Source organism: Phacochoerus africanus, chromosome 10 (assembly GCF_016906955.1).
Source record: "Phacochoerus africanus isolate WHEZ1 chromosome 10, ROS_Pafr_v1, whole genome shotgun sequence".
NCBI classification, from domain to species: domain Eukaryota; kingdom Metazoa; phylum Chordata; class Mammalia; order Artiodactyla; family Suidae; genus Phacochoerus; species Phacochoerus africanus.
Window position 1 is genome coordinate 5,995,796 of NC_062553.1, and position 26,446 is coordinate 6,022,241.

Sequence of the window (26,446 nt, forward strand, 5' to 3'; positions counted from 1 at the left end):
GTCACTTCCGCTAAGGGGGTGTGGCCGCGGCGCGCAAGCGCGGGAGGTTTCAGAAGCGAATTCTGCGCGGGGAAGCTCGAGCGGGAGGTGGCGGCTCTGCTGGGCGGGCGGCGGCGATTCCACGTGCTCCCCGCGGCCGGTTGAAACCGTTGGCGGGCGCTGGCTGAGAGGTAAGGGGCGGTGTCCCAGAGTCCGACCTAGGAGGCTGGGGCTCAGAGGTTGGGGCAGGGGGTGAGCCGCGGCCGATGCCTGCGTCTCCACGGTTAAGAGCCCCTCTTTTGGCTTGCACGCATGGAAGGAGGAAATGCGTTCAGATATTTCTCTTATTCTGGGAAAGTGGAAGGAGCCCTGGACTTAGAATGACCAGTTCCTCTGGGTTTTAAAATGGAAAGGTTCTCATGCTGCGAATCCACAGAGGGGGTTCCAACCAGGATGGTTGATCCCCACCGAACTGGGCTGCAGGCTTGCCACCTGTTGGAGAGAAGGCGCTTTTCTTCTTTTAGTCTTGGGGAGCCCAGTCCCCGAGGAGGAGGCCTTAGGGCATAGTGGTTGAGGGCACGGATTTAGGGCCAGTTCGCTGCATGGGAATCCAGATTTGCCACTAACTGGATGCGTGACCATCTGCAAGTTAGTGAACCTGGTCTGTCGGAAGGAAGTAGTATAGACCTAACTCAGGACTTGTGAGGATTACATGAGCACAAACAGCAGGGGTTGGAACATAGTAGATGCCCAATAAATGCCAGGATTTTCTGCAGCGCCTGCCTCTGAGGAGACTTTAGGGGAATGAGGTGGGGTGTGGGTATTTGCCAGGCTGCTTTTCTTACAGAGGGCCCACCACGGACTTCCTGGCCCATCGTCTCCAGTCCCCCAGTGCCTAGCTTAGGGCTTGAAACGGGTAGGGTTCCACAGAGTTACTATGCCCCAGTGAAGGAAGGCTCTTTAAATCAGTGCTGGTGATGTAGTGTGTGGGAGGGTATGAGATTGGAACTTGTAGGTAGAGAGACAGGGCTCAATTTCTTCCAGCCTCATTTAGGTCACCTGCGAAGTGGAGATGCGTGAGTTTTTGCAAAGAGCAATGGTGTGTTAAGTGCAATCCAGACCCTCATTACCCCACATTCGTTCTGGGATTTAGGCGTGAAGGTGGATGTTTTGTACTTGTCTCTTTCCTTCCAACACATCCTTGCTATTCCAAGAATGGAATACCAGATGGGGGATGAGAGAACTGAAGTTCAGCGGGGACAGTGACTAGCTCAAGGTCACGGTGCTCACTGGGGGCTCTTGACAGCTTTGCCCCTTAGGTGGGCTGTTTTGGTGGTGATGGTAGCCATGGGGCTTAGGTCTGCATATGAAAGAAGGTTTTAAGAATAGTTCTTTTTTTTTTTTTTTTTTTTTAACATGCTAAAAAAATATGTAGGGAGGAAGTTTTAAAAAACCATTCTGAATCCAATCCCAGAACCAAACTTGAGCTCCTGTGATTAGGGAACAGAGTCCTAGTGAGGCCTCCATGGGGTGGGGAGCCAGAGGAGACTGGAGTGAGTTTATGAAGATAAATGGGTGGGTTGAGGGTCATATTTAAAGAAGCATGAGTTTGGAGGGGACTGGGAGCAATGTCAGTGATGGGCACATTAATAGATCACAAGAAATTCTACCATTGGGTAAGGATGAATCCTTCGCATCTGATATTTAACTTTTCCACACCAGGCTCTTAAGGTAGACATGAGACCCATTTTCAGATAAACAGATTCTGCAAAGTCTGGGTAGCTTGAAGTCGTTTCATTTTTAATTGGCAGATGTGGGCTTCAGCTCAGGTCCTCTGGCCCAGGCCCAGGTCAGCAGAATGTGGCCACCATCTTGATGAGAGGAGATTGAGGGGCCCGGATTGCTTTGCAAGCTCCCAGCCGCACACTGATGCTGTCTGCTGCCCGTCAGCTCAGTACTGCTGTCCAGTAGCTGCCATCCTTTGCTGTAACACGTGTGGTCTCCTTGCCCAGGGTGGCCTGGCCCTAGGATAAAGACTTAGGGTACTAGTGTTTTTAAATGAAAGGTCAAGATATATAAGACACCTGAGCCCAGGAGACAGGGTTCTCAAAAGTCTTAATGCCGCATCTTTCTAGCTTTTCTAACAAATACGCATTTATCAAGAAACATCATCATTGAACGTTTGATTAAATTCATTCCACATTTATTTAGTCCTTTGAATGAGTTGAGTCTTTGGTTTTAGGCAATGCCAGCAGTCTTCAATTGGAGGGATTGCTTTGTAATTGTGTAGGCTTTCCACTTCTGAAATCGTTAAGCCTGCCCCAAGACTTGCCACACCCTGTCTACTGTGCCCTTAGGGTGGTTTTGAGCTGGCTCTAGTTCGTAGCCCCTCCCTCCCACCACAGACTCAAGTATTTCCCCCCCTGGGCTGGATAAGCTCCTGACAGACCTGATCTCCTTAGCAGGCAGGAGGCCACCCTGCCCCTCTTCGAGAATCCAGAGGAAGGCGCTGTGAGACTGGGCTCTGACTCTGCGAGCCACCCATTCTACCTTAAAAAAATAAACCAACAGATTTCTAAATGTGAACATCTGCCACAAAAGACCAAGTGAGAGGGTTGGAGGGAGAGGTGTTTTTCCAAAGGATGTGACCGCGTGTGGCTAATCCCCAGAGGAAAACCTGTTTTTCACATATTCCGGGCGTCTTTTCTGTCAACATCTCTGGCTTCTTTCAGTTGATAGACATAGTTTCCAGCTTGTCCCCTCGACCTTCCATCGCAGACTGCAGCTCCCTTCGGGATCTCAACTCTTGCCTTCCTACCGTCCCCTCTCCCCTCCATCAAGACACAGAATAGACCCAGAAATGAGGGTTGGAGAGCTCTAGGCCATAGCTTCCATTTGACAGGTATTTTTTTCATTGTGGAACTGAAAGGATGAAAATGCAGCCTAACCCTCCAGGACCCCAAGAAGGTAGTAAAGAGCCCTAACTCCAGCTTCCTAAAAAGCCCTAGATGCCCTCGAATTCCAGACCCTGCTCCCTGCCAGTAAATAGGTAGAAGGTCACACTTCTTGCTGTTCCAGGGCCTGCTCTCTGTATGAAACTAAGTGAAAGGACGTAAAATAGGCCCTTGAGCGCGTGATCCTGGCCTAAGTAAGGTAACAGGAAATGAGCTGACTAATCGCTTGTCTGGATTCTGTAAGACTGCTGGTGCCATAGAAGAAATGATTACACATCGAAAGCCCTGGTGACCTATCTCATCTGCAATCTGTCCCTCTGCCCAGGAGCCTGCGCAAATGCGGACCTCCGGAACTGTAGAAAAATGATTGGTCCACGGAGCGCGGGCTCTCGATGTTTTAAAATGATTGGTTTGCGAAGCGTGGGCTTTGTTGCGAGCCCCATAAAAGCTGTCCCGACTCCGCACTCCTCCGCACTCCTCCGCACTCGGGGCCGCAGTCCTCTACCCCTGTGTGGCCTACGACTGTGGGCCCCAGCGCGCTCCGAATAAAAATCCTCTTGCTGTTTGCATCAAGACCGCTTCTCATGAATGATTTGGGGTGTCGCCTCTTCCGAGTTCGGATGAGGGGGATTTTCCTTCTACTGGCCTTTTCATTTGGTGCGTTGGCTGGGAAGCCCCGCGACCACCCCTCACGCCCGAGAACCGACTTGGAGGTAGAGGGATCCCCTTTGGAACGTGCGTCTCTGTTCTGAGTGTCTGTTCTCGGTGATGCGCGCTTTTCGGTTTGCAGCTGTCCTCTCAGACCGTGAGGACTGGAGGACTGTGATCAGCAGACGTGCTAGGAGGATCCCAGGCTGCCGCCCTGGGGGATGCCCCGGGAGGTGGGGAGAGCCAGGGACGCCTGGTGGTCTCCTGCTGTCGGTCGGAGGACCGAGTTCTGTTGTTGAAGCGGAAGCTTCCCCCTCCGCGGCCGTCCGACTCTTGCCTGCTTGTGGAAGATGCGGACGGGTCGCGTGTGTCTGGATCTGTTGGTTTATGTTTCGTGTGTCTTTGTCTTGTGCGTCCTTGTCTACAGTTTTAATATGGGACAGACGGTGACGACCCCCCTTAGTTTGACTCTCGACCATTGGACTGAAGTTAAATCCAGGGCTCATAATTTGTCAGTTCAGGTTAGGAAAGGACCCTGGCAGACTTTCTGTGCCTCTGAGTGGCCGACATTCGATGTTGGATGGCCATCAGAGGGGACCTTTAATTCTGAGATTATCCTGGCTGTTAAAGCAATTATTTTTCAGACTGGACCCGGCTCTCATCCTGATCAGGAGCCCTATATCCTTACGTGGCAAGATTTGGCAGAGGATCCTCCGCCATGGGTTAAGCCATGGCTAAATAAACCAAGAAAGCCAGGTCCCCGAGTTCTGGCTCTTGGAGAGAAAAACAAACACTCGGCCGAAAAAGTCAAGCCCTCTCCTCGTATCTACCCCGAGATTGAGGAGCCGCCGACTTGGCCGGAACCCTAACCCGTTCCCCCACCCCCTTATCCGGCACAGGGGGCTGCGAGGGGACCCTCTGCCCCTCCTGGAGCTCCGGCAGTGGAGGGACCTGCTGCCGGGACTCGGAGCCGGAGGGGCGCCACCCCGGAGCGGACAGAGGAGATCGTGACATTACCGCTGCGCACCTTTGGCCCTCCCATGCCGGGGGGCCAACTGCAGCCCCTCCAGTATTGGCCCTTTTCTTCTGCAGATCTCTATAATTGGAAAACTAACCATCCCCCTTTCTCGGAGGATCCCCAGCGCCTCACGGGGTTGGTGGAGTCCCTTACGTTCTCTCACCAGCCCACTTGGGATGATTGTCAACAGCTGCTGCAGACACTCTTCACAACCGAGGAGTGAGAGAGAATTCTGTTAGAGGCTAGAAAAAAATGTTCCTGGGGCCGACGGGCGACCCACGCAGTTGCAAAATGAGATTGACATGGGATTTCCCTTGACTCGCCCCGGTTGGGGCTACAACACGGCTGAAGGTAGGGAGAGCTTGAAAATCTATCGCCAGGCTCTGGTGGCGGGTCTCCGGGGCGCCTCAAGATGGCCCCCTAATTTGGCTAAGGTAAGAGAGGTGATGCAGGGACCGAACGAACCTCCCTCGGTATTTCTTGAGAGGCTCATGGAAGCCTTCAGGCGGTTCACCCCTTTTGATCCTACCTCGGAGGCCCAGAAAGCCGCAGTGGCCCTGGCCTTGATAGGGCAGTCGGCCCTGGCCATCAGAAAAAAACTTCAGAGACTGGAAGGGTTACAGGAGGCTGAGTTACGTGATCTAGTGAAAGAGGCAGAGAAGGTGTGTTACAGAAGGGAGACAGAAGAGGAGAAGGAACAGAGAAAAGAAAAGGAGAGAGAAGAAAGGGAGGAAAGACGTGACAGATGGTAAGAGAAGAATTTGCTAAGATCTTGGCCGCAGTGGTTGAAGGGAAGAGCAGCAGGGAGAGAGAGAGAGATTTTAGGAAAATTAGGTCAGGCCCTAGACAGTCAGGGAACCTGGGCAATAGGACCCCACTCGACAAGGACCAGTGTGCGTATTGTAAAGAAAAAGGACACTGGGCAAGGGACTGCCCCAAGAAGGGAAACAAAGGACCGAAGGTCCTAGCTCTGGAAGAAGATAAAGATTAGGGGAGACGGGGTTCGGACCCCCTCCCCGAGCCCAGGGTAACTTTGAAGGTGGAGGGGCAACCAGTTGAGTTCCTGGTTGATACCAGAGCAGAGCATTCAGTGCTGCTACAGCCATTAGGAAAACTAAAAGATAAAAAATCCTGGGTAATGGGTTCCACAGGGCAACGGCAGTATCCATGGACTACCTGAAGAACCGTTGACTTGGGAGTGGGACGGGTAACCCACTCGTTTCTGGTCATCCCTGAGTGCCCAATAACCCTCCTAGGTAGAGACTTACTGACCAAGATGGGAGCTCAAATTTCTTTTGAACAAGGAAAACCAGAAGTGTCAGCGAATAACAAACCCATCACTGTGTTGACCCTCCAATTAGATGATGAATATCGACTATATTCTCGCCTAGTAAAGCCTGATCAAGATAAACAGTCCTGGTTGGAGCAGTTTCCCCAAGCCTGGGCAGAAACCGCAAGGATGGGTTTGGCAAAGCAAGTTCCCCTGCAGGTTATTCAGCTGAAGGCCAGTGCTACACCAGTATCGGTCAGACAGTACCCCTTGAGTAGAGAGGCTCGAGGAGGAATTTGGCCGCATGTTCAAAGATTAATCCAACAGGGCATCCTAGTTCCTGTCCGATCCCCTTGGAATACTCCCCTGCTACCGGTTCGGAAGCCTGGGACCAATGATTATCGACCAGTACAGGACTTGAGAGAGGTCAATAAACGGGTGCAGGACATACACCCAACGGTCCCGAACCCTTATAACCTCTTGAGCGCTCTCCCGCCCGAACGGAACTGGTACACAGTATTGGACTTAAAAGACGCCTTCTTCTGCCTGAGATTACACCCCACTAGCCAACCACTTTTTGCCTTTGAGTGGAGGGATCCAGGTACGGGAAGAACTGGACAGCTCACCTGGACCCGACTGCCCCAAGGGTTCAAAAACTCCCCGACCATCTTTGACGAAGCCCTGCATAGAGACCTGGCCAACTCCAGGATGCAACACCCCCAGGTGACCCTCCTCCAGTACGTGGATGACCTGCTTCTGGCGGGAGCCACCAAACAGGACTGCTTAGAAGGTACAGAGGCACTACTACTGGAATTGTCTGACCTAGGCTACCGAGCCTCAGCTAAAAAGGCCCAGATTTGCAGGAGAGAGGTAACATACTTGGGGTACAGTCTGCGGGACGGGCAGCGATGGCTGACAGAGGCACGGAAGAGAACTGTAGTCCAGATACCGGCCCCAACCACAGCCAAGCAAGTGAGAGAGTTTTTGGGGACAGCAGGTATGCCTTTGCGACTGCGCACGTGCACGGGGCCATCTATAAACAAAGGGGGTTGCTTACCTCAGCAGGGAGGGAAGTCAAGAACAAAGAAGAAATTCTAAGCTTGTTGGAGGCCTTACATTTGCCAAAAAGGCTAGCCATTATACATTGCCTTGGGCATCAGAAAGCCAAAGATCTCATCTCAAAAGGAAACCAGATGGCCGATCAGGTCGCCAAGCAGGCAGCCCAGGGTGTTAACGGTCTGCCTATAATAAAAACGTCCAAAGCCCCAGAACCCGGACGGCAGTACACCCTAGAAGACTGGCAGGAGATAAAGAAGATAGGCCGGTTCTCTAGGATCCCAGAGGGGACCTGCTATACCTCAGATGGGAAGGAGATCCTACCCCACAAAGAAGGGTTAGAGTATGTCCAACAGATGCGTCGTCTAACCCACCTAGGAGCTAAACATCTGCAGCAGTTGGTCAGAACATCCCCTTATCATGTTCTGAGACTACCGGGAGTGGCTGACTTGGTGGTCAAACATTGTGTGCCCTGCCAGCTGGTTAATGCTAATCCTTCCAGAATACCTCCGGGAAAGAGACTAAGGGGAAGCCACCCAGGCGCTCACTGGGAAGTGGACTTCACTGAGGTAAAGCCAGCTAAATACGGAAACAAATATCTATTGGTTTTTGTAGACACCTTTTCAGGATGGGTAGAGGCTTATCCTACTAAGAAGGAGACTTCAACCGTGGTGGCTAAGAAAATATTGGAGGAAATTTTTCCAAGATTTGGAATACCTAAAGTAATAGGGTCAGACGATGGTCCAGCTTTTGTTGCCCAGGTAAGTCAGGGACTGGCCAAGACATTGGGGATTGATTGGAAACTGCATTGGGCATACAGACCCCAGAGCTCAGGACAGGTAGAGAGGATGAACAGAACCATTAAAGAGACCCTCACCAAATCGACCACAGAGACTGGCGTTAATGATTGGATAGCTCTCCTGCCCTTTGTGCTCTTCAGGGTTAGGAACACCCCTGGACAGTTTGGGCTGACCCCCTATGAATTGCTCTATGGGGGACCCCCCCCCCCATTGGCAGAAATTGCCTCTGCACATAGTGCTGATGTGCTGCTTTCCCAGCCTTTGTTCTCTAGGCTCAAGGCGCTCAAGTGGGTGAGGCAGCGAGCATGGAAGCAGCTCCAGGAGGCCTACTCAGGAGGAGACTTGTAAGTTCCACATCGCTTCCAGGTTGGAGATTCAGTCCATGTTAGATGCCACCTTGCAGGAAACCTCGAGACTCGGTGGAAGGGCCCTTATCTCGTACTTTTGACCACACCAACGGCTGTGAAAGTCGAAGGAATCTCCACCTGGATCCATGCGTCCCACGTCAAGCCGGCGCCACCTCCCGACTCGGGGTGGAGAGCTGAAAAGACTGAGAATCCCCTTAAGCTTCGCCTCCATCGCCTGGTTCCTTACTCTCTAACAATAACTCCCCAGGCCAGTAGTAAACGCCTTATAGACAGCTGGAACCCCCATAGACCCTTATCCCTTACCTGGCTGATTATTGACCCTGATACGGGTGTCACTGTTAATAGCACTCGAGGTGTCGCTCCTAGAGGCACCTGGTGGCCTGAACTGCATTTCTGCCTCCGATTGATTAACCCCGCTGCTAAAAGCACACCTCCCAACCTGGTCCGTAGTTATGGGTTCTATTGCTGCCCAGGCACAGAGAAAGAGAAATACTGTGGGGGTCCCGGGGAATCCTTCTGTAGGAGATGGAGCTGCGTCACCTCCAACGATGGAGACTGGAAATGGCCGATCTCTCTCCAGGACCGGGTAAAATTCTCCTTTGTCAATTCCGGCCTGGGCAAGTACAAAGTGATGGAACTATATAAGGATAAGAGCTGTTCCCCATCAGGCTTAGATTATCTAAAGATAAGTTTCACTGAAAAAGGAAAGCAGGAAAATATCCAAAAGTGGATAGATGGTATGAGCTGGGGAATAGTTTTTTATAAATATGGAGGGGAGCAGGGTCCACTTTAACCATTCGCCTTAGGATAGAGACGGGGACGGAACCCCCTGTGGCAGTGGGACCCAACAAAGTACTGGCTGAACAGGGGCCCCCGGCCCTGGAGCCACCACACAACTTGCCGGTGCCCCAATTAACCTCGCTGCGGCCTGACATAACACAGCCGCCTGACAACGGTACCACTGGATTGATTCCTACCAACACGCCTAGAAACTCCGCCGGTGTTCCTGTTAAGACAGGACAGAGACTCTTCAGTCTCATCCAGGGAGCTTTCCAAGCCATCAACTCCACCGACCCCGATGCCACTTCTTCTTATTGGCTTTGTCTATCCTCAGGGCCTCCTTATTATGAGGGAATGGCTAGAGAAGGGAAATTCAATGTGACCAAAGAGCATAGAAATCAATGTACATGGGGGTCCCGAAATAAGCCTACCCTCACTGAAGTTTCCGGGAAGGGGACATGCATAGGAAAAACTCCCCCATCCCACCAACACCTTTGCAATAGCACTATGGTTTATGAGCAGGCCTCAGAAAATCAGTATTTAGTACCTGGTTATAACAGGTGGTGGGCATGCAATACTGGGTTAACTCCCTGTGTTTCTACCACAGTCTTTAACCAATCCAGAGATTTCTGTGTCATGGTCCAGCTCGTCCCCCGGGTATACTACCATCCTGAGGAAGTAGTCAAAAAGAGAGCCCGTGACCCTCACCCTAGCCGTTATACTTGGATTAGGGATGGCCGGTGTGGGGACAGGGACAGCTGCCCTGATCACAGGACCACAGCAGCTAGAAAAAGGACTTGGTGAGCTACATGCGGCCATGACAGAAGATCTCCGAACCTTAGAGGAATCTGTTAGCAACCTAGAAGAGTCCCTGACTTCTTTGTCTGAAGTGGTTCTACAGAACCGGAGGGGATTAGATCTGCTGTTTCTAAGAGAAGGTGGGTTATGTGCAGCCTTAAAAGAAGAATGTTGCTTCTATGTGGATCACTCGGGAGCCATCCGAGACTCCATGAGCAAGCTTAGAGAAAGGTTAGAGACGTCGAAGAGAAAGAGAGGCGGACCAGGGGTGGTTTGAAGGATGGTTCAACAGGTCTCCTTGGATGACCACTCTGCTTTCTGCTCTGATGGGACCCCTAGTGGTCCTGCTCCTGTTGCTTACAGTTGGGCCTTGCTTAATTAATAGGTTTGTTGCCTTTGTTAGAGAACGAGTGAGTGCAGTCCAGATCATGGTACTTAGGCAACAGTACCAAGGCCTTCCGAGCCAAGGAGAAACTGACCTTTAGCCTTCCCAGTTCTAAGATTAGAACTACTAACAAGAGGAGTTCCCGTCGTGGCGCAGTGGTTAACGAATCCGACTAGGAACCATGAGGTTGCGGGTTCGGTCCCTGCCCTTGCTCAGTGGGTTAAGGATCCGGCGTTGCCGTGAGCTGTGGTGTAGGTTGCAGACGCGGCTCGGATCCCGCGTTGCTGTGGCTCTGGCGTAGGCCGGTGGCTACAGCTCCGATTAGACCCCTAGCCTGGGAACCTCCATATGCTGCAGGAGCGGCCCAAGAAATAGCAACAACAACAACAAAAGACAAAGCAAAACAAACAAACAAACAAAAAGAACTATTAACAAGAGAAGAAGTGGGGAATGAATGGATGAAAATGCAGCCTAACCCTCCAGGACCCCAAGAGGGTAGTAAAGAGCCCTAACTCCAGCTTCCTAAAAAGCCCTAGATGCCCTCGAATTCCAGACCCTGCTCCCTGCCAGTAAATGGGTAGAAGGTCACACTTCTTGCTGTTCCAGGGCCTGCTCTCTGTATGAAACTAAGTGAAAGGACGTAAAATAGGCCCTTGAGTGCGTGATCCTGGCCTAAGGAAGGTAACAGGAAATGAGCTGACTAATCGCTTATCTGGACTCTGTAAGACTGCTGGCGCCGTAGAAGAAATGATTACACATCGAAAGCCCTAGGACCTACCTCAACTGCAATCTGTCCCTCTGCCCAGGAGCCCGCGCAAATGCGGACCTCCGGAGCTGTAGAAAAATGATTGGTCCACGGAGCGCGGGCTCTCGATGTTTTAAAATGATTGGTTTGCGAAGCGCGGGCTTTGTTGTGAACCCCATAAAAGCTGTCCCGACTCCGCACTCGGGGCCGCAGTCCTCTACCCCTGCGTGGCGTACGACTGTGGGCCCCAGCGCGCTTGGAATAAAAATCCTCTTGCTGTTTGCATCAAGACCGCTTCTCGTGAGTGATTTGGGGTGTCGCCTCTTCCGAGTTCGGATGAGGGGGATTTTCCTTCTACTGGCCTTTTCAGAACCTCGTTACGGAAGTACATTTTAAGTTTTTCAGCAGATAATTTGGCTCATCTTTGCAGCTGCTTCTGCCTTGTGTGTACAGTGACAGTCCATTTCTTGGTGACTGATGGTTTACGCTCCTGCTTAGGCCACAGTGCCCCTAGCGGCTGGTTCCTTCACAGTTGCGGTGTGGGCTCGTCTTCTGGCCTTTGTTCTCCTTGAGGGGGCGCTGGCTGCTCCTGATGCCTGCCGGTAACCGCCCCCATCAGTTCCCGTCCTGGCTCAGTTGTGGCCCAGCGGTTAAGAATCTGTCTAGTATCCATGGGGACATAGGTTTGATCCCTGGCCTGGCTCAGTGGGTTAAGGATCCAGCGTTGCTGTGCGCTGCCGTGTAGGTCGTAGTAGACTTGTCTTGGATCTGGCGTGGCTGTGGCCTAGGCCGGTGACTGCAGCCTGTGGTCTTGTCCATGTGGCTCCCAGAACAGCCAGGTTTGCTTTCCTCTGGATTCCCTGCTAGGCTGTAGCTGATCACGTGTCCTCTCCTGCTAACCTACCCATGGTGAGCAGAGGAAGGGGTCCTGGGGTCAGGGGCCTGAGTTTTGTATGTAAAACAAAGTTTTTCCAGGTAAACTGCCCTCCAGCAGGGCCCCTGGGTGCAAGAGGCCTCCAGGAGAGACCCCCAGGGCGGGTCTCCGTTCACCCTGCAGCTGCAGCCAAGGAGGTACATTTCCATTCAAGGCAGAGTGCGTGGAAACAGCCCTGATCCTTGCTGCGCTGGGCCCTCTGCGGCAGAGCCTCAGAGCCGGGGAGGGGGGTGGGGGAGACGGTGAATTCACGCAGGAGAATTCTCCACCAACTCATTCGCGCTGAAGCATCCACAGATGAAGTCCTAGCCTGAGACAGGTTATACTGTATCAGTTTACTTGATCCTGACCTTCGTGGTGGGGAAGAAAGCGCTGGGCCGGACGGTTGTTCTCCATACTTAGAATGCAAAATGACAGCCGTCTTTCAGAAAGAAGTGGTCGGGAGATGACATAACCCTGGAAATGTCCCCTGGCTTCTGGCACACTTTCAGATGAATTCATGTTTTGCTGAGCACACCTGTCTCCGTGAAACTTCTGAATGGGAGTTACGTGTATGTGAGGGCCCCCTCAGCCACGGGGCAGCGCTCGGGAGCCCTGGGTTTGGGGCGCCCTCCAGTGACCCAGCGCCCGGCCTAGGGACACCAGGATGTGAGCCAGTAAGGGGCCATAGCATGCCCGTCCAGCCAAACCGAGGGGCGTGTCCTGCTCTAACACCTGTGGAGACATTGTTAGGCCTCTGTGGATGCTTTTTGTGCAGTTATTTTTAGGCCTCTTCTCCACTTTTAAACCTCCCCGTTTGCTGTGTCCTTATTGTATTTGGGGACCTGAAATAGTCTGCAGCACATACCTCGGGGCATTAGAGAGAAAGAGGACACGTGTGTGCCCTTCAAGTTACTGGAAAAGGCAGGAGATTTCACTTAACGCGCCCCCAACGCTTCATCTCCAGCGCCAGCCCACCAACTGTAAATCCTGGTCCTGCCCCTGTGCCACCTTGGGCCAGTTACTTAACCTCTCTGAGTCCCAGGACCTCGTGTAAGGTGTGAGCCTCGATAGTCCCTCCCTCAGGAGTTGCTGCGAGGGTTAAATTGGTTGGTTAGTGCTTGTTAAGCTCTTAGACTAGGGCCCAGCATGAATTACTTCACACACACAAGTGTTAGCCATGTTGTTGATGATAATTGTACTTGCTGTGGTGGTGGTGGTTTATGTGGATTGCTGTTCAACTTTGGTTCTGTTCTGGTGTTATTTTCCGATGAAAAGTTAGCTGTGTGAATCATATATTTTGGAATAGAAGTTTCAGATTGCAATGATAATTACCTTTTTTTCCTTTTTAAATTTTTTTTTTTCCTTAGAACAAGACTTAAAACCTGTCTTGGATAAGAAATATTTAATCAATCATTTAGCTAAAAATGGTATTTTTTACATGCAATGCATGCGGTGAATCAGTGAAGAAAATACAAGTGGAAAAGCATGTGGCTCTTTGCAGAAACTGTGAATGTCTTTCCTGCATCGACTGCGGTCAAGACTTCTGGTGAGTTCCAGAGGGTTCGTGTAGATCCATGGTCAAGGTCCAGGCCAGTTTGGAAGCCCTGGACCCACAAAGCATTAAAAAAAAGTTGAGGCAAACTTGAGGAAAGAAATAAAGGAAAAAAATTACAAGTGCCTCACAAGACCATTTGCTTTTAAGGGTGATTTACAGAGATGACTCAGGGGTTCGTTCGGGCATCTGGTCGGCCGGTGGCACTTGCTGTCATTTCCCTGCCGCCCTCCAGATCCAGGGAGGGGACCACGTGGAGTAAGGTTTCAGGGTTTCAGGGCATGGTGTGGCGATCGCAGCCGAGAGATGCACGTGCAGACCAGAAAATGAGTTTATTCAATCATTCAGTCATGAGGGAGGAGACCAGATCCTCCCGAGAAAATCAGAGGTCGTGCCGGCCGGGAGTGCATGGGGGGCTCCGGCTGAGGGCTGAGGGGTCTTGGGGAGGGGCCGGGTCTTGCTCTTGTTTGGGGGCGCCATTTGCTGATGGCTCGCCTCCCTCTCGTGCGGCTTCCTTCCAGCTTCAGAGGATTCGGGGATGGCAGCCTCTGGGGCACGTGGGGGATGTTTGCTAAGAGTCCCTTTAAGTTCATTGTAAAGCAGTGATTTTTTTTTTTTAAGTTTGGAAACTACTAAGGTCTTTGTTCATCCCTGATCGTAGGCGGAGGGTAGGGAAGACAGGTGAACACTGGGTTGGTTTTCGTCGGGGGCTTTGGCCTCAGCCTTGTCCCAGCATTTCCCAGAGGACGGCATAGAGCTTCAGAAAGAGCGTGTGAGACAGAACCAAGTTTCCTTTTGTCCCAAGACTCCAAGATCCAGGACTTTTTTGTGACCTGATATCACCGCCCTTTTAACTTACTCTGCAACTGGTATTGACTGCCCATCATATTGCCAGGAAATCCTACAGATTTTGTCATTTAAGATAACGCCACCCTATTGCCTATCAGTGATTTTAACACCTTTGTATGTGAAAACGGGTGGCAAGTTTGGTGACGGGTTTGGAACAGTGGGGAGGAAGGAAACTGGTATGACCAAGAGGTTACCTGCCTGGTGCGTGAGAGTGGGGGGCCGGGCCGCGCACAGATGGGAAGGTGAGCTGCACAGCAGAAGGGCAGCATGCTTGCGCTGGACAGAGCCTCTGGTTTGAGGATCACTAATGGCGGGACTTTGACACTTTAAGGGGTGACGACTACAAAAACCATGTGAAATGCATCAGTGAAGATCAGAAGTATGGCGGCAAAGGGTATGAAGGTAAAACCCACAAAGGCGACGCTAAGCAGCAGGCGTGGCTTCAGGTAAGGTCTTTCTAATGCCTCAAGTAGCTTCATCTGTCATCTTCTACTTTCCTTGGAAGCCTAAGAAATGAAGAAAAATGTATCATTTAGAATGGATAAGCAATGAGGTCCTACTGCATAGCACAGGGAACTATATCCAGTCGCTTGGGATAGACCCTGATGGAAGATGATATAAGAAAAGGAATGTATTGAGTTCCCATCGTGCCTCAGCGGTTAACGAATCTGACTAGGAACCATGAGGTTGCGGGTTCGATCCCTGGCCTTGCTCAGTGGGTTAAGGATCCGGCGCTGCCATGAGCTGTGGTGTGGGTCACAGACACGACTCAGATCCCGAGTTACTGTGGCTCAGGCGTAGGCCGGCAGCTACGGCTCTGATTAGACCCCTAGCCTGGGAACCTCCATATGCCACGGGAGCGGCCCCAGAAAAGGCAAAAAGGCAAAAAAAGAAAAGAAAAGAAAAGGAATGTATGTATATGTGTGACTGGATCACTTTGCTGTACAGCAGAAGTTGGCACAACATTGCAAATCAACTATAATTTAAAAATAAATAAAAATAAATATATCATCCGTGTATCATGCCTCAGGATAGAGTTCTTTTTTGTTCGTTTGTTTGTTTGTTTTTTTAGGGCTGAACCCATGGTATATGGAAGTTCCCAGGCTAGGGGTCGAATCCAAGCTGCAGCTGGCGGCCTACACCACAGCCACAGCAATGCCAGATCCAAGCCTACGTCTGTGACCTACACCACAGCTCACGGCAACACCGGCTCTTTAACCCACTGAGCAAGGCCAGGGATCGAACCGGAGTCCTCATGGATACTAGTCAGATTCATTTCCACTGCGCCACAATGGGAACTCCCAGGATAGAGTTCCTCATTCCTCTTTCAGTACAGGTGCAGTGTATTTTGTCTTTTTTCCACACGTTTTGCTGATTTCTTGCAAAAATATTTCCAAATTGTCACTAACTTTCCCTTGGCAATGGAACAGACACTTCTTAATCTGCACCTGCGTCTGATGGCGGTGCACCTTTTATAACTCAAACCCTGTTAATCCGTGACGTCTGACAGTCATCAGAATCAGGCAACATAAAGACTTTTCATAAATATGAGGAATTTTCCATTTCTAAAACAAAATGAAAACATACAATGAAAGTGGCAAAAGCGATGAAATCCATGATTTACTAAGAGGTATAACTTCCAGAATGTTACTTACCGTATACAAAATAGTAACTGGAAGAAAGATTCAGAAGGGAAGGCAGGAGAATGAAAAGACAAATGTTATTCTGTATTTTTCTGGAAATCAAGCAGTTACTCTGGGGAGCTCCTGTTGTGGCGCAGCGGAAAGGAACCCGACGGGTATCCATGAGCTGTGGAGTAGGTCGCAGACCTGGCTTGGGTCCTACGTGGCTGTGGCTGTGGTGTAGGCCGGCAGCTGCAGCTCGATTCAACCCCCAGCCTGGGAACTTCCATATGCCTCGGGTGCAGCCCTAAAAAGCAAAAAACAAACAAACACAACACCATAGTTATTGTCTTTGATGCTAGAGTTCAAAGGTGAATTTTCTGATTCGGACTAGCTTACTGAGTTAGCAAACTCCAGAGAGGGAAAAATCTCCTATTCACTAAGGACTGATGGCGCTACTGAATAGCTAAGATATTTAGGCCAGCAGCCACCCGCCCACTTCGGGGCCTTATGTCTCATCTCCCCAAGAGCCAGGTGACGTCCTGGGCCCCTGAGCTTGAGGTGCGTACCCGGTGTGTGATTCCATCTCTGTTGACATCGCATCTTGAGTGAAATCCCCTAAAGCAGGGATCAGCAAACCCTGGCCCCCGGGTCAGGTCCGGCCCCCCGACCTCTTTGTAAGGTAACGACACACATCCGTCTCCCTTGTAGCCACGGTGTCTGGTGGCAGCTTTAGAGCTGCAGGATGGCGCGGGGTGGTCAGAACAGAAACTGAATGGTTTGCAAAGCCTCAGGTCTATACAAAGAGGGTTTGCCCAGCCTCACCCTACACTGCCAGGCTTCAGTAGCTGTGCCACCTGTTAGAGATCGAGGACTTTACGCTGGGCTCTGTCCTGGTCCACCTGTCACTCTGTCTGTTCCCCCACCACCCACTCCCTAGCTGGCCTGGCTAACACACGCCTGAGTCTGCATGTGGTGTGCTGGGAGCGAAAGGGGGGCCTCTCTGTCCAGCAGAGATGAGGTTGGGTGTTAGTTCTTTCCCTTAAATTCTTAAACTCAACTTTGGGGATTGAGTTTTGGGGTCCCGGCAGTGTTACTTCCTGTTCGCTGAGCACCCTCCCAGATGTCTCGATGCTTTGCACGCAGAGGGCGGATGGTGGGTCAGGGAGCAGTGGCCTGTTTAGCGTGGAGCACGGTGCTCCCCCCCAGGCTGGCCAGTGCTCTTCTCTTCTGGTTCTGCAGGAGGGTCCAGCCAGGGCTGAGCCAGCCTGACTGCTTCCTTGTTCGTGTTTATCTTGTTCTCTTGATTTTCTTGTTCGGCCTGGGTACCTGGAGAAGCTTTGCCTCACACTTTTTGTGTCCTGTCAGTTTTTCTGGTCTGTTTGCTTGTAGCTTCGGTTCTTCCTGATACAGGGACATTGTCCTGCATTGTGTTTGTTTGGCTGCATTATTTGTCCTTTTGTTGGCTCGTAAGGGACCTTCTTTTTTTCTTTTTTTTTTTTAATTTAATTTATTTTTTTGTCTTTTTAGGACTTCACCGTGGCATATGGAGGTTCCCAGGCTAGGGGTCTAATTGGAGCTGTTGCTGCCGGCCTACACCACAGCCACAGCAACGCGGGATCCAAGCCACATCTGTGACCTACACTACAGCTCACAGTAATGCCAGATCCCCGACCCACTGAGCAGCAAGGCCAGGGACCGAACCCACATCCTCATGGATACAGGTCAGATTTGTTTCCGCTGAGCCACGATGGGAACTCCTTGCAGCTTGATTTTTAAGTGTTGGATTTTGTATCCTGCAACTGCCGATTGGCTCTGAAGATGCTTTTTGTGGAATCGTTTGGGTTTTCAACATACACGACCATGTTGTCTGCAAACAGAAAAATTTACTTCCTTTCTAATGCTTTTATTTCTTGCCTAATTTGTCTGGACTTCCAGTCAGTACTGTGTTGAGCTTGCAAACATAGGCGTTAATACAAAATTTGGAGTTGGAAGAGTGAATCCTCGAGTTTGACTTTGATGAAACTCAGCTGTCAGTTGTATATTGTTTTTATCTTCCTTTTCCGTAGAAAATTAATGAACTAACAAAAAGACCCAATGTCAGCCCCAAAGTGAAGGAACTTTTACAGCAAATCAGTGGCTTTGACAACGTTCCCAGGAAAAAGGCGAAATTTCAGGTGTGTGTTTCATAAGACTCCCTTGAATGGGGAGGGGTGGGTGGGCCCGCCAGTGGCAGCTTGTGTGGAGGTGTCAAAATATACATTGGGTTTTTGTCTTTTTCCTTTTCTTTCCCTTATAGAACTGGATGAAGAACAGTTTAAAAGTCCATAATGAGTCTGTCCTGGAGCAGGTGTGGAGTATCTTTTCTGAAGCTTCCAGCAGTGTAAGTCAGACCTCATTCTAGATTTGTAGTGTGGCAGAAATGATGCGTGATGATGAAGTGGGAATGTCTTCGTTTTGGAGGTCAAGACAGCCTTCTTTTTCAGAGAGCCTCTCTGTGCCTTGATTAATGGGAAGGAATAAACAGAATGCACTGCAGAGAAGATTTCCTTATTGTGCAGAGAAAGGTATTTAATCCCATCGTTTGATAACGATTCGCTTAGAAATCAGGCAGCGGGGCGTATTGGAAGGAACAGGCGCTTTGGGTTTCTGACAGACCTGGTTTGCATCCCAGCTGTGCTGCTTGCCAAGTGTTTGCTCTTGGGCGGGTTATTTAACTTCTCTGAGCCTTAGAAAAGCGGGTGGTTAGACTTGATTCTTCCTGGGCGCCTCATGTGTGCCGGGCCCTGAACAAAACAAAATAGTTCAGGTGGCAATAGCGCCACGAAGAGCACTTCATGGGGTGAGGACAGAGAGGGTGACTGGGGTTGGGTGTGGGGTGAGAGGGTCACAGAAGGCCCCTCATGGCTTCTGGCATTAAATAAAGTCGATGAGGGCAGGCAGAAGCCATTCGATGGGCTTGGTCTCCTCCCTCCTGGTGCTGGGAGAATTCGTGGCAGTGTATCAGGCAGCCGCCTCCAGGCAGAATGCTTTGATCAGGAGTTCCCATGGTGGCTGAGGGGTAACAAGCAAACTACCGTCCATGGGGATGCGGGTTTGATGTAGCAGTGCCGTGAGCTGTGTTGTAGATTGCAGGTGCAGCTTAGATATGGTGCAGCTATGGCTGTGGTGTAGACCGGCAGCTGCAGCTCGGATTCGACCCCTAGCCTGGGAACTTAATATGCTGCAGGTGCCACCTTAAAAAGGAAAAAACAAAAAAGCTTTGAGCAGAGGCCCCCAAAGTGGAATAATACACCTGCAGAAAGTCGTGTTTGATACCTCGTAGGCACTTTATGGGATACGTTATTCAAGAAACATGTTTTCACATTAATTCAGTTGGACTTTGCTCCTACTTGAAGCTTATATATGGAGACATATCAACAGTAGTTTCCAAAAAAAAGTGAGGTCTGACTGGTCTTTTATTCCTGTCAGTGGTTGATTTGTTTTATGTGGAGAGAATAATCGGGGCAGCAAATTGGGATAAAAATAACACTTTATCTTGGCAGTATATCTAGTACATGTCTCCAAAACTACAAATTGGGCCTTTGACACCTTATAACCAATCATTTAATTGGCATTTATATGACACCTGTTTTTTTTATTATTATTATTATTTTGTCTTTTTGCCTTTTCTAGGGCCGCACTTGTGGCATATGGAGGTTCCCAGTCTAGGGGTCTAATCAGAGCTGTAGCCACCGGCCTACGTCAGAGCCACAGCAACGCGGGATCCGAGCCGCGTCTGCAACCTACACCACAGCTCACAGCCACGCCAGATCCTTAACCCACTGAGCAAAGCCAGGGATTGAACCTACAGCCTCATGGTTCCTAGTCAGATTCGTTAACCACTGAGCCACGACGGGAACTCCGTGTGGCACCTATTTTTTAAAGGTTATTCCATTATTTTATCTAAGAACCTGGAAATTAGTTCGACTGCAGAGTTCTGAAACAGGTGTTTTCCAATTTCCCTTTTGAAGCTGTGACTATATTAAGAATCAAATAACCAGTCAGCAGCTCGTGGTAACCACCGAGCTTTGTGAAACGTGCCTGGTGGTGGCCTGTGCGCAGTGAATGTCCCAGCACATCCCCTGAGTCTGGGGGCGAAGCAGAGGGCGCCAGGGTCCCGGTGTTAATCCCGCCTGTTGCTGCGCCCCAGGTGTTAGGCTGGGGCTTTAGATCCTTCTCGGCTGCAGGACCTTGTAGTCTGGTGCACATGGCTCATCGGCCCGGGTCCTGCCTCCGGAGCTGTGTTTTAGTGGCGTATGAGGGTTTATGCTATGATGTCAGGTGGTGACAAGGGCCAGGAAGAAATGGAAGGTGGGAGGGGGGCAGAGAGAGGAGGAGGGCGCTCTGCGGGGACCGTGTTCGAGAGGAGCCTGGAACAAGGCGGGAAGCAGATGCGGGATTAATTTGTTCACTCAGTGATCGAGTGGCTGCTGGGAGGGTGAATGTGTGTCTCCCCCTCCCTCCTCCTCTCCCTCCCTCCCCCCTCCTCTCCCTCCCTCCCCCCTCCTCTCCCTCCCCCAGCAGCCGGGGAGGTGGTGTGGAAGTGGAGGTGAGGCAGCGGCTGGAGACTGGCCTGAACGGGGCCAAGGCAGGCGGGGCTGCGGCACTCAGACCCTGTGTGATAGTGACATGATCGGGAGGAACTTGTAGGACAGGGGGCAGTGTCCTTGTCCCTTCTCCCTTCTGAGCTCCTCGTCCGCTGCCTCCGTGCACGTGGACGGCTTGATGGCTCTGAACTGCTGCTGAGAAACCTCCGGTCTTCAGTTTGGTATTTGGTGTTACTGTCCTCAGCGCTGCTCTTCTAGCCAGGGGCCGGGCCTTGAGGGCTGCGGGAGGCAGGGGCCCGGGAGAGTCCTTGTAGGGACTGAAAGCCAGTCTTCCTTTATCGGGTCTGCTTGGGGGCAGCGTCCCCCAGGGGACAACTGCACTGACTGGTAACTCCCAGGTAGAGGGTGGGCCCAGGCCTTGGGCACGAGTCCAGCGCTTCCCACTGCACGTGAAGGGGCCCCGGGGCGGCTGGCACTGACCGTCCCTGCCCCCCAGGTCCCTCCCAGCTGGGTACCCTGCTCCGCATCCTCTTGCGAAGGAGCAGGTACAGAGGCTGCAGCTTAGGACGCAGGGCCGTGAATGGGAAGCTTGAAGCTTATCTTATTCCGGTGCACGGGGGACTTAGTTCCCTGCGGTCCTCACTCGCCATTCTTCACGCTCTGTCCAGGTGTCCCTGACTGTCCCTCTAAGGGTGAGCCTTCGTCTGAACAGTGGTGACAGTAGCGGCCCCTCTGTCTAGTATCAGGAGCTTAGTTTACCAAACTCTGACCCTGCCTCCGGCTGCTTTCCCGGGCGTCCCCTGCACCCAGCACATGACATAGCTTTTCACATGAACCGCATAAGGCAGGGCCACTGCCTTTTGTCTACAGATGAGGAAATTGGGTTGGAGCCGATAACTAACTTGCCCTGAGTCACCTGGCTGGTGATGAACAGAGCTGGAGCTTGAACCCCGGCCTGCAGGTGCATAAGTCTGGTGGTTTCTGCCATGTCGCTGTGCTCACGTCCTTTTTGAAGAGGCAGATGGCCAGAATGAATGGCCTGGCTTTTAAATGACACGAAAATTCTTCCTCTTCCATTGGAATGCAAACTCTCTATTAAACGCAAAGAGGGATGTGGGCTGAGGGTGGTTTTCCCCAGTTTGCCTGTTTGCTGCTCCATTTGAACTATGGAAGGCACAGTTATAAAGTGGTAAGTAATAAGAATAGTTTTAAGAATTTATTCCATGGATAACACGCGGTGATGTGAACAGCTGGATCTGGAATGAGTGTTTATGTGTTTCTTGGTTTTGCTTAATGATAAGGAGCCAGTCAGTAACAAAGGGCAAGATGAGCAGCCACCAGAGCAAGTGGCCCAACCCCAGGCAGAAAACTCCTCCACGGCTCCATCCTCGAAAGCAAATGACAGCTTAGAAGAGCGAGCAGAGGCCAAGAAGAATAAGAGAGAAAGGAAAGAAGAAAGGCAGCAGAAGAACAGGAAAAAAGAAAAGAAAGAACTAAAACTGGAAAACCACCAAGAGAACTCGAAGAGTCAGAAGCCTAAAAAGCGCAAGAAGGAGCCAGAGGCCGAAGGGGAGGAGGCCCTGGAGGCCCCCGGCTGCTCGGGGAAGAAGAGCCAGAAGAAGAGGAGCAAGGCCGAGCGCGCCCAGGAGGCGGATGGAGCCACTGAGGACCAGGAGAGGACGGCAGGAACCGGTCCAGGGAAGAGAAAGCGGAAGGATCTGGAAGGTCTGTGGCTAGCCTGTGCCTGGGGGTTCGAGTTTGGGGTCTATAGGAAGTCTGGTAGACTTAGCAGTTTGACCCAAGCAAGGCAAGGAGCATAAGGTTTGGGATCAAGCCGACCTGGGCTTAGTCTGGACAAGTGACATCACCTCTCATCTGCCTGTCTTGTCACCTGTCTTGGAGGAGGAGGCGCCCCTTGGGGCTGGGTGCTTGGGGAGTGAGCAGGGTGGGGGGTGGGGGGGGCCTGGCCATGGAGGCCTCTCACTACATGGCAGCTGCTGTTATAAATGCAATTTTTTTTTTTTTTTTAAATCTTTGAATTACTTAGTTGAAGCAGACTCTAAGAAGAAGAAGATGAAGCTCCCAGGACATTGTGAGGATGGAGAAGCGGAAAACCATGAGGCTCCTGCAAAAGGTGTGGCTGCCGTCATTGGAGGCTCTGCCCTCTCCAGGTTGGGGGGAGGTGGGGAGGAAGGCTGGGGCCGGCTGTGGTCCTGCCCTCCAAGGGCACATGGAAGAATCTGAAAGCGAAATATAGGACGTTCTGTATGCCTGACTCCAGAGTCATGCATGTCTGGGCTGGAAACAGATTATCTTGGAGCTGAAGATAAAGCCGGTACGGGAGTTCCCGTCATGGCACAGTGGAAACAAATCTGACCAGGAACCATGAGGTTGTGGCTTCGATCCCTGGCCTCACTCAGTGGGTTAAAGGTCTGGTATTGCTGTAGCTGTGGTGTAGGCCGGCAGCTACAGCTCCAATTGTACCCCAGCCTGGGAACCTCCGCATACCATGGGTGTGGCCCTAAAAAGGCAACAAAAAAATACAACAGATAAAGCCAGTACGGCTTCCTGGGACCTGCTTCCCTTGTCCCTGCCCCTCGTTACTCTCCTAGAACTAGCCTGTGGTACAGCCTGGCCTGGCTGTTGATGCCCCCACCTCTGGGTGTGTCCCTGCCGTCCCTTTGCTTGGAGCCCCAGGGCCACCCCTCTCCCTTAGCCAGAAGGTGAACTTGGCAGACTCCTACCCCTGGCCCTCAGGGTCCCCTTCAGTGCTGCCTCCTCCACCGAGCTGTCCCTCTGCTTGGGCCTGAAGCAGCCCTGGGGACCTGCCAGTCAAGAACAGGCCCAAGGGCTCAAATGGGAATTGAGGCTTTATTCACAGAAGTTTAGGAACTGCCCAATCTGGGTTAGATCTCTTAGCTTGAAACTTTGTACGTGTGAAGCTTTTTCATTGCATCAGATTTTTAGTTTTGAGACAATTGTAAATTCACATGCAGTTGTAAGAAATGACAGACCTACGGATCCTCCTGTGGCCTTGACCCGGTTTCCTCCCAGGGTGGTGCTTTGCACACCTGTAGGACAAGACTCCACTGGGGCGCTGACCTTGCACCGTCGAAGCAAACACTCCCGTCACCACGAGGATCCCTCCTGCTGCTTCTCTGGCCCCCGACCCCTCCTGTACCCAGCGGGGACCAGTGTCCCTTGACGTTCATTTACCTCCACCGCTGTGGCTTTTTCATTCAGAATGTTACGTACATGGCATCACGTGGCGTGCAGCCTCTTGAGAGGGGCGCTCTTCACCCGGCCTTCTTCTTGGAGGACCCTCCAAGGTTGCTGCATGCCTCGGGCATCCATTCTTTTCACCTGAGCAGGGGTCTGCAGGGTGAATGTACCACCTTGCTTGTCCGTTCATCCACCGAAGGATACTGGGCCACTTCCAGCTCATTGTTATTACGAATGAAGCTGCTGTAAACATGGGTGTCCAGTTTCTGGTGGACCCGCGTCGCGCTTTCTGGAATAAATGTTCAGGAGCACGGTGGCTCTGTGGTATGGTCATTGCGTATTTGCTTTTTTAAGAAACTGCCAGCTCTTACAAGAGTGGCTGTGCCATGTCATATTCCCGCCAGCAGTGTGTGAAGGTTCCAGTTTTCCCCACATGCTGGCCAACGTTTGGTGGTGGTACTGTTTTTTATTTTAGCCATTCTGGTGGGTATGTAGTAATAACTCACAGCAGTTGTCATGTGTATGTCCCTGCCTAATGATATTGAACATCTTTTCATTCATTTATTTTCTGTCTGTCTCTTCACTGAAATGTCTGTTCTTGTCCTTGTCCATTTTCTGATGGGATTGTTGTTGCTTTTTTGTTTTTTTTTTAAACTGCTGAGACTTGAGTGTTCCTTATATATTCTAAATACTAGTCTTTTGTGGGGCATCGGGTTTGCAAGTTGCACTTCGGTTTTTTGTTTTGTTTTTCAATTTGTAGCTTGTCTTTTTATCCTCTTAACAATATCTTTGTTTGTTCGTTTGTTTGGCTGTGGCTGTGGCTATGTTATGCTGAAGTTCCCGGGCCAGGTATTGAACCTGTGCCACACAGCAGCGACCCAAGCTGCTGCAGTGACAACTCTGGATCCTTAACCCGCTCTGCCGCAAGAGAACTCCAGTAGATGATACTTTTGACATCAAGTCTTAAGAACTCTTTGCCAGTCCTAAATCCTAGAGATTTTTTTCTCTTTTCCTAGATGTCTTATAGTTTTAGATTTTATACTTATGTCTATGATCCATTTTGCATTAATTTTTATGTGAGGGATGAGATTTGGTTCAAGGTTCATTTCTTTGCTAATCAGTGTCTGGTTGGTGCACACTGTTTGTCAAAAAAGCTGTCTTTTCTCCTCAATGAATCGCTTTTGTCCCTTTGTCAAATATCCATGGGCATATTTGTGTAGGTCTGTTCTGAGATCTTTATTCTGTTTCATTCCTCTCTGTCTATCCCTCTGCCAATACCATGCATTCTTGACTTTTAAAGTCTTGAAATTGGGTAGGCTTGTTCCTCTCACTTTATTCTTTTTTCAAAATTAGACGGGGTTTTAGAATAATCTTGCTCCAAATACAAAATAATCCTGCTCTGATTATATAGGAATTGCATTCTACCTGTCTATCAATTTGGGAAGAATTGATAACTTTACTGTGCTGAGTCTTCCAACCCATGAACATGGCACTTCGCTCTGTTTATTTAAGTCTTTGGTTTCTTTCATCAGCATTCTGTATCTTCAGCGTATGCGTCTTCATCTTGCCAGAAGCAGAAGTTCCCTAAATGAGTCTGTTACCTACTGTACAGTAATTATCTGTGGCTGTCCTCTCTGGTTCAAGGTTTAAGCTCCTTTTGCTCCCCATTGCCTTGCTCACTGTGCTCAGAGAGCCCCTTGATCTTAGTGGACCCTAGGGAAATCTCAAGTTTGTTAGATACAACCCTTGTCTTTTTACAGGAGTTGGTCGGATGGTGGTACTTGATGATACTTGGTTGTCCTGCTCATTCTAAGGATGTACACTGTGGACAGTAACCGGTGCTTCTCGGCCACTGTCATCAGACGAGCCAGGTGTCTGCTGCATGGTCCTGTGGCATCCTGTTCATTGGGGGCTTATTCATTTCCTGGGCAGCAGACAGATGTTGCCGAAATCGTCTCTATGCTTCTGGTAATATGACAAAACTGTTATACATATGACTCTGTCTATTGTAGGTAAATTCAACTGGAAGGGAACCATTAAAGCAGTTCTGAAACAGGCCCCAGACAACGAAATCACAGTCAAAAAGCTAAGGAAAAAGGTATGAAGCGATGAACCAGGTGTATAAGCTGGGAAGAATCAGTTCTTTATTTTAAAAAGTCTTGTTTTTCTGAATCTAAAATACTGTAAATTACACTGTCTGCGTCTCGGCGACTGTCAGGGCTCCCTTTAGCCCCTCAGGCTTGAGGGAAGGAAAGGGGGCCAGATTTCCTCAGCCCTCCCACAGCCAGAGCAGTGCCTACATTAAAGCTGAAAATGACTGCTCTAGCTGGTGCTGTCTTTCAGTTATTCTGCACCAAACTGTTTTGCTCTTTTGAACTTCGTATCCATGTGTGAGACATGCAACAAATACGTGAGCAGCCACATGAATTGTCATGAGCAGGACACACCTGTGTCACCAGCATCTGGGTTCTTTCATTCGTCACTATTGGCTTAATTCTGCACCAAAGAAAGAACATTTTAGGTAAATTTTCAGGAGAAACACACCCATCTGACAGTCGCCTTTCTTTGTGAAGGTTTTAGCGCAGTATTACGCTGTGACCAAGGAACACCACCAGTCTGAAGAGGAACTCCTGGTCATCTTCAACAAGAAAATCAGCAAGAACCCCACCTTGAAGTTACTGAAGGATAAGGTCAAGCTTTTAAAATGAACTTTTTTTATATCTAAAAATCGAACCCATTCTGCCGATCTCTTCCTTTCACGACTGCTTGTAAAACATGTAATGAATTAAAACAACTCAATTTCGCTCTCCAAAGCTGTATTTTTAAGTTAAGAAAAAATATATATTTTTGGTAGAACTTATATGAGAAAATAAAATATATTCTTGTTCCACCTAA

The 26,446-nt window shown here is 50.4% G+C and overlaps 2 protein-coding genes across 2 annotated transcripts; both read left to right on the plus strand.

Moving 5' to 3' along the window:
- The first annotated feature begins 26 nt into the window (after positions 1–26).
- Positions 27–26,446, plus strand: LYAR (Ly1 antibody reactive). The gene is made up of 9 exons (XM_047798922.1): positions 27–170; positions 13,085–13,263; positions 14,450–14,564; positions 17,810–17,917; positions 18,040–18,123; positions 21,631–22,054; positions 22,377–22,463; positions 25,564–25,649; positions 26,125–26,446. The coding sequence occupies exons 2-9, from the start codon at positions 13,142–13,144 to the stop codon at positions 26,257–26,259; spliced, it is 1,161 nt and encodes a 386-aa protein (XP_047654878.1). The 5' UTR covers positions 27–170; positions 13,085–13,141; the 3' UTR covers positions 26,260–26,446.
- LOC125137834 (uncharacterized) lies at positions 6,101–7,708 on the plus strand. Its single transcript, XM_047798924.1, is given in 2 exon segments — positions 6,101–7,603; positions 7,606–7,708. Coding segments are annotated over 2 exon segments (867 nt in total). The 5' UTR covers positions 6,101–6,777; the 3' UTR covers positions 7,647–7,708.